This window comes from Maniola hyperantus, chromosome 18 (genome assembly GCF_902806685.2).
Source record: "Maniola hyperantus chromosome 18, iAphHyp1.2, whole genome shotgun sequence".
In the NCBI taxonomy this organism is placed as follows: Eukaryota; Metazoa; Arthropoda; class Insecta; order Lepidoptera; family Nymphalidae; genus Maniola; species Maniola hyperantus.
The window spans coordinates 5,572,997-5,585,487 of NC_048553.1; the positions used below are offsets into that span (position 1 = coordinate 5,572,997).

Sequence of the window (12,491 nt, forward strand, 5' to 3'; positions counted from 1 at the left end):
ATGTTTTAGCCCAACCGGGAATCATTTTGATGATTTATTGTTGTTTGTTTCATTCAGCACTTTACCGTGTTATATTTCGTTGCCACGTCTGAGGATTGGTATTATGAGGAGTGGTTCATTGATTGAAGTAATGTTTTCTTAGTCTTTTTAATGTTTATTTGATTTATATTATGTTTGGAAATATTCTTTCTCAAGATTTTTGGTGGTCGTAGATTTATTTCTCCTCTAATGTTCCGATGGTTCGTATTGAAGCAAGCTGTTGATGTATGACAGTTGTGTTTTTGAAAGCTTTATAGTATAGTTTCTTGCAATATAATCAATTACGTTTTTGTATTGTCCATCAGGTGACACCCAGGTTCGCTTGCTCTTGGGATTCTTTTTTAAGATGTTATTGAGGAGTGTCAGTTTATTTCCTTGTAGGAATTGCAGCAGCTTTTTGCCGTATGTAATAGATAGTTAGATAATCCCATAAAATAAGGTGGTAGGTAGTGAGAATTTGTTCTGACAGACAATTTGTGATAACACGCAGCTGGCTGATACCTACTTACCCGAGCAAGCTCTGTAGGTCGCAGACGAAGCGGTAGACGTAGCGCTTGCCGGCCGTCTTGTGGATGATGTTCTTGTCGTAGTAGTAGCGCAGGCCGCGCGACAGCTTCTCGTAGTTCATCTTGGGCTTGTTCTTGCGGATGCCCCAGCGTCTAGCCACCTGTGAATAAAACCATTCAAAAATTAATTAAGTGGTCGGAAATTTTAATGTGAATACTCAACTAAAAATTTATGGTTTTCGGATATTTCCCTTGTGCTATAAAACATTGAATAGAATAAAATAGAATAGAATTATTTGCTGATCTAACACATTGCTTCTTGCCCCTGATTCTAGGTTGTGTTCTAGGTCAACGCGAAGTACCTATAGTACGCGACAGGTTGAGACGCAATCGGGGTATGAGGCGGCGGTACGCTCCGCACACCCGCACGTCACCTGCGCTATCCCGGACCAGGTTAGCGCGAGAGCTGTGCGAGGCGTCCCCACCCCGATTGCCATCTCGACCTGTCGCGTACTATACGTGTTTTGACACCCTTGCGAGTGTTAAAATATGAAGAATAAACGGCCATATCTTTTGATCGCGTTGACCCGAGTATTGCATATTAATTTCAACTTGATGCCTCCACGTCGTGTTCTCGAGAAAAAGGGTCCTGACAGACAGACAAACAGACGGACACTGAAGTGATCCTATAAGGGTCCCTTTTTCCTTTTGAGGGTACGGAGCCCTAAAAATAGTAATCTTTTTAAAATAGGTTACAAGACCCTGGTCAGGAAGACAGAAGGTCAAAGAGAAAAAATCTATAAGAAATTGTAAGTATATGTTACCTCATCCGGGTCAGTGAGCTTGAACTCCCAGCCGTCGCCGGTCCACGAGATGAACCCCTGGCAGCTCTTGTCCGTGAGCAGCTCCAACAGGAACTGCCACAGCTGGATGGGTCCTGAGCCTGTGCAGATGGTACACACTTGCTTTACGATGTACGGGACATTGTTACCACCTCAGTTTGAACGATTTAAAAAGTTCTTAAAGATGGGGAGCAAGTATAGGAAGAAATCGGAATAAAAAAAGAGCGGACTAATTATACCTACACAGAGATTAAGTCCTCACTTCACCTGATAACATAAAGTAAATAAAAATGCAAAAAGGCTGTGGAATAGCTGTGTGGAACAGCAGGTACAATAAGTAGATAATGGGTCGAGGAAGTCTACGCGAAGTTGTAAGTTGTGACAAAAATCGGTGAAATAAAGAGGTATTACTCGAGGTGGTAAATAAACTGTTTTTGCTTTCAGAAAAAAAACATTTTTTCAAAATTTAGTATACCTAACCTATGTCTGTGCAGGGGTAATGGGGGTAAAGGGAGGGGGGGCGGGTTCTATAATGTTATAATATATTTACATATTTAACTTAATTTCTCAATTTTAAAACAGCTGTATTTTTTTTTAAATGGCTGTGTCACACGGATATAGGCAGACAGACAGACATACTGACTGAGTGGAAGAAACTATACAGGTTCCGTAGTAAAATACGGAACCCTTATAATTGCATTGCAAGCATTGGTGCTGATTCTAACCACACAAAATTCAACCACAAGAGTACGCATCGCGTATACAAGGTTTTGTATGAAAACAAAATCGTAAAATGTTGGCGGGGACAGAGGATAATGCTTTGTTGTGATTGGTGGAAAGTCACATAATCAAGACAATGTGCTGAATGAGATTTAGAGCCTCAATAGCTCAACCGGTAAAGGAGTGAGAGAGTGAGAGTGAGAGTTCAAACCCCGCCCGTTGCACTATTGTCGTACCTACTCCTAGCACAAGCTTGACGCTTAGTTGGAGAGGAAAGGGGAATATTAGTCATTTAACATGGCTAATATTCTTAGTTTAATTAAAAAAAAAAAATTCATCAGTCCGTCGATTTCTTCGAGTACCTTCGAAGCAAGTCGACATCAATAGCGTACCAGTGAAACAGGGCCCAGAGGTGGGGTAGGGCAGCTTGTCTTGCGGCAGCAGCGCGTGCTGCTCGCCCGGCCACTCGCTCCACTCCGCGCAGCCGCCGTACTCCGTCGCGTAAGCCTCGCCGTATACTTCTCCGCCTGCGCCGTATCTCCCGCCCGCCGCTGCAACAATACATATAGGACTAGGTATTATAATATCATCCTGATTCCTGGTACAATCGCTAACAATGGGACTCATGAGAAGCTAATAGTCACTTAGCGTCCTATTGAAAAAGCTATATATGCTCGGATTTTCTCTACGTGGTCATATCAGAAATGAGGAGATCCGTAGAAGAATCATCAAGTGACCAACATAGCTCAGCGTGTTGCGAAGCTGTAGTAGCAAAGTATGAGGCATAGACGTTGCCCGTTGGGGCCTATAGGAGCTAGAATGACGACTTTGCGAACGAGTCGTAGGGAGCCGCTGGATTCAGGCGGCGCAAGACCGTAGAGCGTGGGAGTCAATATCTAAAATAGAACTACGTCCAGCAGTGGACTTCTATGGGTTGACCGCGACGATCGGAACGTATGGAGAGACTAGAGAGCTGTGCTCGTATCTTTACGTGCTCAAATTAAAACTGAGGAGATCCGTAGAAGAACCAATGTAACCGAACGCAACTCAACTCAACTAGTCGCAAAGTAGAACGTCACGTAATCAACATGTTCTGCCTTTCACACGCCATGTTTACCAATAGATAACTTTCATGTATCCTGGATAATCAGGATGACCTAAAGATTAACCATTATTTTAGTCAAAACTACTTACTTTTGACCAACCTCTATATATTCTTAATAGTACTTTTGACTGGCTTTGCAGTTTAATTATTATTGAGTGTTACTAGTTCACTCTGGTGTTACTGTTCAATGTTCATAGGATTAGCAATTAAGAACGAATATCTTCCCTTTAAAAGGAGAGGTGCAAATACAAATGGTTAGGTATGTGGTTACGCCTGGTATGTTACAGTTAATTAAATGCAAAAAAGTTAAGTGGCCAAGGTTTAATAGAAAAAAGATTTCAATGCGATAAACTACAACAAAGGCATCTCTTACACAGCACGTTATTATGTATTTATTCATGTTCAAGGCAGTGTTGTTTTGATTGTTCATTAAAGTGTGAAAATTGCAGATGAAACTTTTTATGACGCGCTCGGAAAACCTGATTAAAATCTCAATACTTGTTTTCCTACTAAAAAGCAAATTCCAACTTCTGTTTTTATATTAATAATTTCGTCGTTCAAGGACACGAAAGTTTCAAATTAAAAAATCAGTAAGTAAACGACCAAATAAGTTGGCCATATTATTCTTCCATCATTTTTCGGAAGATAGCAGCTTGCTATCACAAGTTAGTTCGGGAGTACGTTCATCATCTACTCACTGAGTAACGGTTGCCTGTGTGCATAACTATCACCGAGATACTGAGTAGTTAATATTTCGAGCCTCAATAGCTCAATCGGTATAGGAGAGGACTGAAAACCGAAAGGTCGACGCTTCAAAACCCGCCCGTTGCACTATTGTCGTACCTACTCCTAGCACAAGCCTGACGCTTTATTGGAGAGGAAAGGGGAATATTAGTCATTTAATATGGCTAATATTCTTTAAAAAAAATAATAATAATAAAGTTATCGGGGATTACTTATTTGCGGAATGAACTCTGAATATACTTATTTTATTTTATTTTATTTTATTGGTTTGCCAACAGATAGTACACATATTATAAAATAACAATTACTTACAGTTCACAGAGAAAAAATTTAGAGTGTACACCCAATTACTGGCAAACCGGCATGCATTTTAAAAGTTTGCAAGTGCGGGATTACCAGTTAACTTAAAGCTAAAAATACAAATATGAAAAAATAAAAAATAAAAACACTGCAATTTACAAAAGTACTAAATATTAAATACTAAATTACTTACCTAGTATCTACCTACATAAGTATCTACTTCTCGGGTAAGGTTTCGTGTAGCCTTGGTTTTTATGCTCTTGCGTGAGCAGCGGTTGCACGTGGTGGTAGCAGTTTTCGAGGTACCTACTGAGACTTATGGGTGTACCGTGTATGGCAGGTAGGTAGGTACTTGTACTCATGCGTGAGCACCTGCTGCATGTGTACCGAATTGTTGAGGTATAAACTCCAAAGTTACTCACTTCTCGGGTAAGGCTTGGTGTAGGTGTGCGGCTGGTACTTGTGCTCGTGCGTGAGCAGCGGCTGCGCGTGCGCGTGCGCGTGGTGGTAGTAGTCGTCGAGGTAGGGCTGCGCGGGCGCGGGCGGCGGGTACTCGGGCTGGTAGTACTCGTCGAGGGGCGAGGCCGCGGCCGGCGCGGGCGCGTGCGCCGGGGCCGCGGCGCCGCCGCTCGCTTCTGTGTAGTATGTGTTGGTTTCGCGGGGACCGCCTGTTGTGTAGCCCCCTGGAAATGAAGATAAATTTGTTGGGTTATAATTCTTAAGGGTACAGGATTCATTGGTACGTATGCGTATAAAGTATAAACGCAGCACATATACGTACTTGAGGTAGGTAGGTTTATTTACAGGACATTGAGTTACTAACACAGACCACCCCCAATCTGTGGTTACTAATCTATACCTGACCTATCGGTTCAGTGCTAGGTAGGTACCAGTACCAAGCACTTCTATTCTTGAGAGCTTGAACGTGATTCTGAAATTGTTGTATGCGCCCTTATTGTGATTGTATTTAATTAAGTATATCTACATATTATTATTAAATTAGTTGTAAAAATAAAATGATTATACTAACATAGTTTCTAAGCATTGTCTATAGTTACCTACTAATAAAATATGGGTCTCTGTTGCCTTAATACAGAAATTATTTATTAACAAATAAGTTGGACGAACCAAACCTATCATATCTATAAATATGACCAATCTGCATAAAATAGGTACCTATCTACTAACTATTTATGTAGGCAAAGTACCTACCTACTACGTAAGTAGGTACCTATATAAAGTTAATTCAATAGATTTTTAAAAACAGACGAGAAAATAAGAACTGAAAGAAAAGCAAACAAAGGTCCTAAAAAATCAGGACGCGTATGGTATCAGGCGTGCGCAGACACACGGCGCGGCGCGGGCAGCGAGGCGCGTCGGTCGCGGTTCACGGCGCGCCCTTTGTTCTGCGCGTGCGGACTGTCCCCCCTCACCCCCTGCCTCGCTCCCGGGCCTCGCCATCGCATGTGCGTTGCCACATCGCTATTGTTTCAATCTCAATTTTTCACCAATTTTTAATGGACATTCGTACTTCTTAATCCCAATTCCCAATGTTAGATCCTTAAAATATTCTTTAATTTCAAAGAAGAACCGTCTGTTCCATCTTAAGTATGACTTGAGACAGAACAGACGGTTGTTAACCGTTAACATCGACCGATTAAATAAGTGCAGGAGGAATTTTGTTAGCCTCGGTGGCAACATCAACTAGCGTCATATCACCTAACGACGATGTGGAGGCTGAATCGCTAATCTAGGTACAAAATCCAGGTTTTTTTAACAAGTACTTAGGTATCTCAGGGTTATTCTACGCATTTTCTGACTCAGCAATCAGTTTATGGGAAATAACTCTCAGTAGGTAGGTATACCTAGTACTTACGCAACAGGTCGAGATGGCAATCGGGGTATGAGGCGGGAGGACACCCGCACTATCCCGCACCGGTTTAGCGCGGGGGCTGGGCGGGGGTGCGCCGATTGCCATCTCGACCTGTCGCGTAGGTAGTAGGTACTACTACTCATACGTATTTTACAAGGTAGGTAATGGGTTGAGCACATTTTGCGAAGATTGGCTTTCCAAATAGGTACCTAACAGCCTGTAGGCGGAAAAAACCTGGTTAACCAACCAAAACTTGGAAGAAGTCCATTGAGGCAAACCTTAAAAGAGTGGACCTCTTTTGGAACCACGTCAAAGCAATAGACAGAAGAACATGGAAAAGTACTGCTGCAACCCTAAGTTCCACGGAGAAATAGGTAAAGGGAATCAATCATCATAATCATTAGGTACCTAAGTACATAGGTAGCTAATAATATCATCGTACATACAAACATACACACACTGTTAAAAATATTTAGGTAGGTATATGTTTGTGAAACGGCTTATTAAAAAAAAATCAAAGTAGGTACCTACCTAATGAAATTAAGTTTAATTATTAACAAAAATTAACACCATTAGGCAATAAACATAAATAAAAAGAAGGTTGTTGCCCCCTAGTGGGACATAAATAGAGTTTTGAATATAAAGCACGCAATATAATTATTTCACAAAGCATAAACAGTAGGTATCTATAGGTAGAGATGCGTGACCGCTGACCGGTGACCGGTGTCGAGGTACAAAGAGGCATGCAAACTAATCTAGCTCTTAAAAATACTAGTGTTAGTGCTTATAATACGTTGAGATGAGTGAACTAATCGTACGGTTCACAGTAACGAGAAAAAAATGGTAGACCATACCACGCATAATGAGCACGAAATTGAGCTGACCTCTAATGTCAGTGTAGATATAAGAATAGCAAAAAGCACAGAAGCAATAGGATGTAGGTATTTTGATTCGGGCCAAATTGCAAAGTAGATATTAAACCTATTATTAGTTAATAATGTGGTGCTTTATTATGAGCTGATAATATAATGATTGTTGGATTTAGCTGGGTTTTACTTACCTACCTAATCCTGATGAATCTGGTCTTTTTTGGTATTCTACATGATAGGTACCTATTTGGACGAACTTATACTACTACTTAGTCAAAATATTTCTAAGATAAGAAGTAAGTAGCTACCTACAGTAGCCGGCAGGAAATATTGTACATCACCCTTTAGAAAGAGATTTCGGCTTCGTATAGAGCGTTGTCTCTGTCACTCATACCTGTGTGACGTTTTGTCGGTCTCAACGACAGAAATAACGCTCTACGAAACTACGCTATAGGTATCTCTTTCTAAAAGTCGATGTACAATATTTCCTGCCTGGTAATCTACTGTATCTAAGTAGTAGTTTTATCTGCTTTAACGATTTGTTTAGACATCCCACCAAATAGACAAATACTTACCAAAAAAAAAACACCACAAAAACTAAAATCAAGCAATTAATTTTTTAAACGTCACAATAAGAATAATGGCCATGAAAAGAACAAAGGCACGAAAACAAATCACCGTTTGGTGTCGTACGGACAAATAGAAGTATTTTAACGAAGTCATTGTGGGGCTCATTACAATTCCCTTCAGTCGTCACTGCTGTCGCTATAAATTGTACAAAACGCCGGAATTAAGTAAAAAGCTCCCGAGGGAATGACCTCTTTAACAATTCTTCGATGTTCGTACTTTTAAGTTTTTGTACTTAGTGAGATAGGGCACATTTTGAACCTTCAAACCATTTCGAATAAGACAAATTGAGATTATTCAAATGTATACTTTGATCAAATGATTGTTAAAATGGAGAAGAAATGACTTAGGTAGAAATGATTCTAATAAAGTTTTTCGATGCTATTAGGTATAAGGTAGGATTTGGAACGAATCCAATCCGCTAGGCCACAAGGAACTTATTGTTTTCAAGATAAGTACCTACATTAATTGTATCTTGAAATCAATAGGTAAGTTGAGATCACAAATATTCCTCCATCATCAATGGTAGATGTCCTAGGTAGGATAATGAATCTAACTCGAAGAGGATTTTCCAGCGCCATCAGACATAATAAGATTTATTATCCTATAGGATTAAATTCGCTTAGGTATCTAGCTAAAGCCTAAGCCAAATATTTTAATCAGCCTTAAGAAATAAGAGCTAGCTGTATAGTGTACTTAGATAATAATAATAAATACACTTTATTTGCACAACCACAAGAAGGATTACATTAAAGAATAAAAAACACAGACAGAAGGAAGATACAAAAGGCGGCCTTATCGCTAATTAGCGATCTCTACCAGGCAACCTTGAAGATTGGAAAGTATAAGGAAAATTAGACTGCAGGTGGTGTGTAATATACTAATAAACATACATTCAAATAACTGATACATACTAATACATAAACCACTAATACATGTATTAAATAATATGTATAATACCAATATACTAATAAAATAGACTAATATATACTCCATAAGAAACAAATATGATTGTCGTCTTCAGTTTGTAAGATAATGATTCTTCACTGCAGTTTTAAAGGAGTCTAGTGACTTTGATTTCCGTATGGTCAATGGTAGTGCATTCCAAAGTTCAACAGCTCGCACAGTGAATGAGTTGCCATAGAATTTCGTTTTATGACTCGGCGTTTCTAACATTAAGGTTCGGCAGGATCTTATGTCGGTTTGCACTCCAAGAAAACTAAACTTCTCCTTGAGGTAAGGGGGAGTTTTTAAGTGATATAGCACACAGTACAGAAGAGAAAGTACATGCAAATCCCGGCGACGGCGAATAGGGAGCCATTTGAGCTTTTGACGAAATTCAGATACATGGTCATATTTGCGCAAACCAAATATGAACCGAATGGCAAGATTTTGGAGTCGCTCAAGCTTGTTAAGTTGGTCCTCAGTCAAGTTGAGATAGCTTGCGTCCGCATAATCGAGAATAGAGAGAAGGAGAGAATGTGCCAACATAACTTTGGTTGGAATTGGCAAGAGATAACGCAACCGTCGCAAAGAACTCATCGTCGCAAATGTTCTTCTGCTCAACTTTTTTAGATGTACAGACCAGGACAGTTTTTGATCTAAGTGGATACCTAGGTCTTTAACAGAGTCAGAGTAAGGAATAACAACGCCATTAAAGAGGATCGGAGAAAGGCCTTGCAAGTTAACTTTTGCAATGTATCCTGGACTGCCAATAACAATAGCCTGAGATTTTGCAGGATTAACGCGTAGCCCAAACTGCAGTCTGCTCCAATCAGCAACTGCAGCTAAATCATTAGATCATACCTACCTATTGATTCCACGATGAAGAACAGTTTCATTTAAGAGAGGATGCTTCTATAATGCCAAGGTCTTATTGATTCCACGATTTCAGACAAAAGATTGGAAGCAAACAAGACAACGTGAAACACTAGGTTTCAGAACTTATGCATAAAAGAAGAAATGCCAAGTAGGTAGGTACGAAGAGACTTCAGTGAAGAGATAGACGCAATAAGAATTTTCGATGCTTTTATAACGCCAAGGTCGCAACGAGCTTATTGATTCCACGATACAATGATTGGAAGTGAACAAGATAAATGTGCGAGACAAATTCGGTGTGCGAGAGGAGGCGTGTAGTGTAGAGGAGGCGCGGGGCGGGACCAATGGAGCGCGGCCACGCCTCGCGCTGGGTCGAAAGGTCGCCCGCTGCCTCGCCGTGCGGACCATTGGCGCGGAACGTTGGCAACGCGACGTGATCAAAGCGATCTTTACTTTATAATCTGCAATCTATAGGTATCTACTGCCGTCCTTCTAAAACGCGGTTAACTGCAAAAAGTAAGTAGTTTGTGAGCTACCCCCATAAAACGTGAAAATTTTCAAAAACCTGGTGTTTCTAAAAATAATGCTACGTAGAACTTTGCTTCGCTCTGGTGTCTCACGACACATCTTTTTCGTAAGATCTATATTATTTTAAGAGCTTTTATCTAAAAGCTCTTAAAATGATAGGTATCATTCATCATCCCTTGGAACTTTTTTTTAGACTCGTGCACTCCATAATGCCTACAAGTATGAAACCATATTTTATACCTAAGTTATATTATCTCTGCCTAAGTCTAGACCCAAAAAACTGATCTTAGCATCTATTTTTAACGATAAATACAGGTAGGTAGGTAAGTCTACCTATATTTAACGTGCATGGATAAAATCATAATATGGCCATTGGCCATCTAATTTGAATTAAATAGGTCGGTAGGTAATAGATAGGTATTTACATATTAGTATGAAAATACCTAAGTACCTACATATTTTGCTATTCAAAAATCAAAAGCTCTGGTAGGTTCCTACTCGTAACGTCAAAAAGTAATTTCGTATGAAATAGGATTTTTGTTTATTTTTAAATAGGTACTTAGGTACCTACACAATATTAGATTATTTTATTTTATTTCAATGTAAGTAAACATAAAATTCAACGACAGTAATGAAATTGTGGTAAGTAGAATAGTTAGCTTGCTATTTGCAAAGCTCACACGCTAACATTGATGATGGATAATATGGATCTGAGACCGCCGCTAACTACCGGCCTCGTAAGAAAGCTCAGAGTCACTCAGTGGGCGATGGGGAGGGGCTCTATGCTTTGAGACTGGATTTTCTCTTCGTGATGAAGATGAGAAATGAGGAGATTCGTAGGAGAACCAGAGTAAGCGAGATAGCTCAGCGAGTTGCGAAGCTAAAGTGGCAATGGGTATAGGGTAATTCGAAAAACCGATAGACGTTGGGGTCCCAAAGTAGCGAGTGTGAAGAGTGGCAAAGTATGGCGAAATAGTCCGGAGAGCGCAGCGTTGGAACTTGGAAGGCTCCTCCACTTGGTGGACAGACAACAACAAAAGAGTCGCAGGAAGCCGGTGAATTCAGGTGACGAAAGACCGTGGCGTGTAGAAGTCCGTCTACAAGAGAGTAGAGACCTACATAGGTATTAGGTAGGTATTTCCTAACGTTGTTGTTGTACGTTCCTTCCTAGGTGTTCGTTAACGTAACGATGATAATGATGATGAAGTTTAAGACATTTTATGTTTGACACTTATGCAAATGAAACTTTAGAGGCTACGGCAGCTGCAAGGCGACTCATTAAAACTTTTTTTAATTTTTTCCTTACGAAATTTGAACTCCGCGAAAATGTTCTTGTGACATTCTTTTTTTAGGATGCGCACGCGCTAACAACCATATGGTGCCTTAATGACAGCTTCGGAGTGTTTCATATTTTATTAAAAAGAGCTTGTAACTCTTAAATAAATTATTATTTTGAATCGATGTGGGACATAAACTTCATAATTTTTTAAGTAGGTATACCTACCTACCTACTATGAGTAGGTACCTATATTCATCATCATCACCTCAACTCATTGCCGGCCCACTACTGAGCCCGGGTCTCCTCTCAGAATGAAAAGTTTTAGGCCATTTTCTACCATGCTGGCCAATTAGTGTAGACCTTGGAGAACATCATGCTGAACTTTCAGGCAAGCAGCTTTCCTCTCGATTTTTTCTTTCACCGTTAAAGCAAGTGATTTTAAAAAAGAGATTTTTAATTGCTGAAAACGCACATGTACCTAGATCTATCCTAGTTTCTACCTCTGAAACTAAGTCTGAAACGTTAGTGGTTCCCGGGACACCGGACCCCTCGAATAGTCTTTGAAGTCTTAACCACTAAGTACTTAGACCCTAGCGGTTATCACCAGTTTCAGGCTTGGATAAATAGTAGGTAGGTACCTAGTAGGTAAATTAATCCTGCCTAAAAATAAACAGATCTACTTATTTTAATTTTAGTGAAGCTAAATATAATTACCTTTAATAACCTAAATATAATTATTGTTATTGTTTTCAATATAAATCATATTAGAATTCTCCAAGAAAGAGCTCGCCGCGCCAATTCCAATTCGGGAGCGGAAGTTGAAATATGATTTTTAAATTTAGAAGCAATGGCGGCCGCAGGTGAGCGCCCGTTGACAGCCCCGTGTCATCCGAATGCCGCGCTGTTTTGACGTTTCGTTTTCGTTAATTAACGCAATACTTTTTAATTTTTAATTGGTTACTTTTATAGTAAAATACCAACGTTTGAATAGATAAATTTTATCCCTCAGTTTTCAAAGACGTTTAATTGGCGACGTAGGTAGAGTCGTAAGGTCTTAAAGCTCTCGCCCGTAGGTATATTTTTTTATATGAAAAGTTTTTATAATTTTTCGCTCTATTAGTCTGTTCTGGTCTTATTGGTGCAACCAAGCATATATATATTAAAACTAGAACGTGTAATTCCTTTACGGTAGAGTCAAGGGCGGATCCAGCTTTGGTGCCAGGGGGGGTCACATAGTCGTG

General features: G+C 39.9%; 2 protein-coding genes across 6 annotated transcripts in view; both read right to left on the bottom strand.

Annotated features, from left to right (window-relative positions):
* LOC117990829 (AT-rich interactive domain-containing protein 4A-like) overlaps positions 1-12,491 on the bottom strand; it is a 212,121-nt gene that overhangs the window by 39,433 nt on the left and 160,197 nt on the right. The window lies entirely within an intron of this gene.
* pnt (ETS transcription factor pointed) overlaps positions 1-12,491 on the bottom strand; it is a 206,153-nt gene that overhangs the window by 2,804 nt on the left and 190,858 nt on the right. For 4 of the 5 annotated variants that reach the window (XM_034978415.2, XM_034978419.2, XM_034978417.2 and 1 more), the window contains 4 exons: positions 4,679-4,939; positions 2,500-2,658; positions 1,370-1,488; positions 549-706 (listed from right to left, as the gene is read on the bottom strand). In XM_034978415.2, coding sequence (XP_034834306.1) covers positions 549-706; positions 1,370-1,488; positions 2,500-2,658; positions 4,679-4,939 — 697 coding nt within the window. The remainder of the gene's footprint in view (positions 1-548; positions 707-1,369; positions 1,489-2,499; positions 2,659-4,678; positions 4,940-12,491) is intronic. The other variant, XM_034978416.2, reaches the window with a different exon arrangement.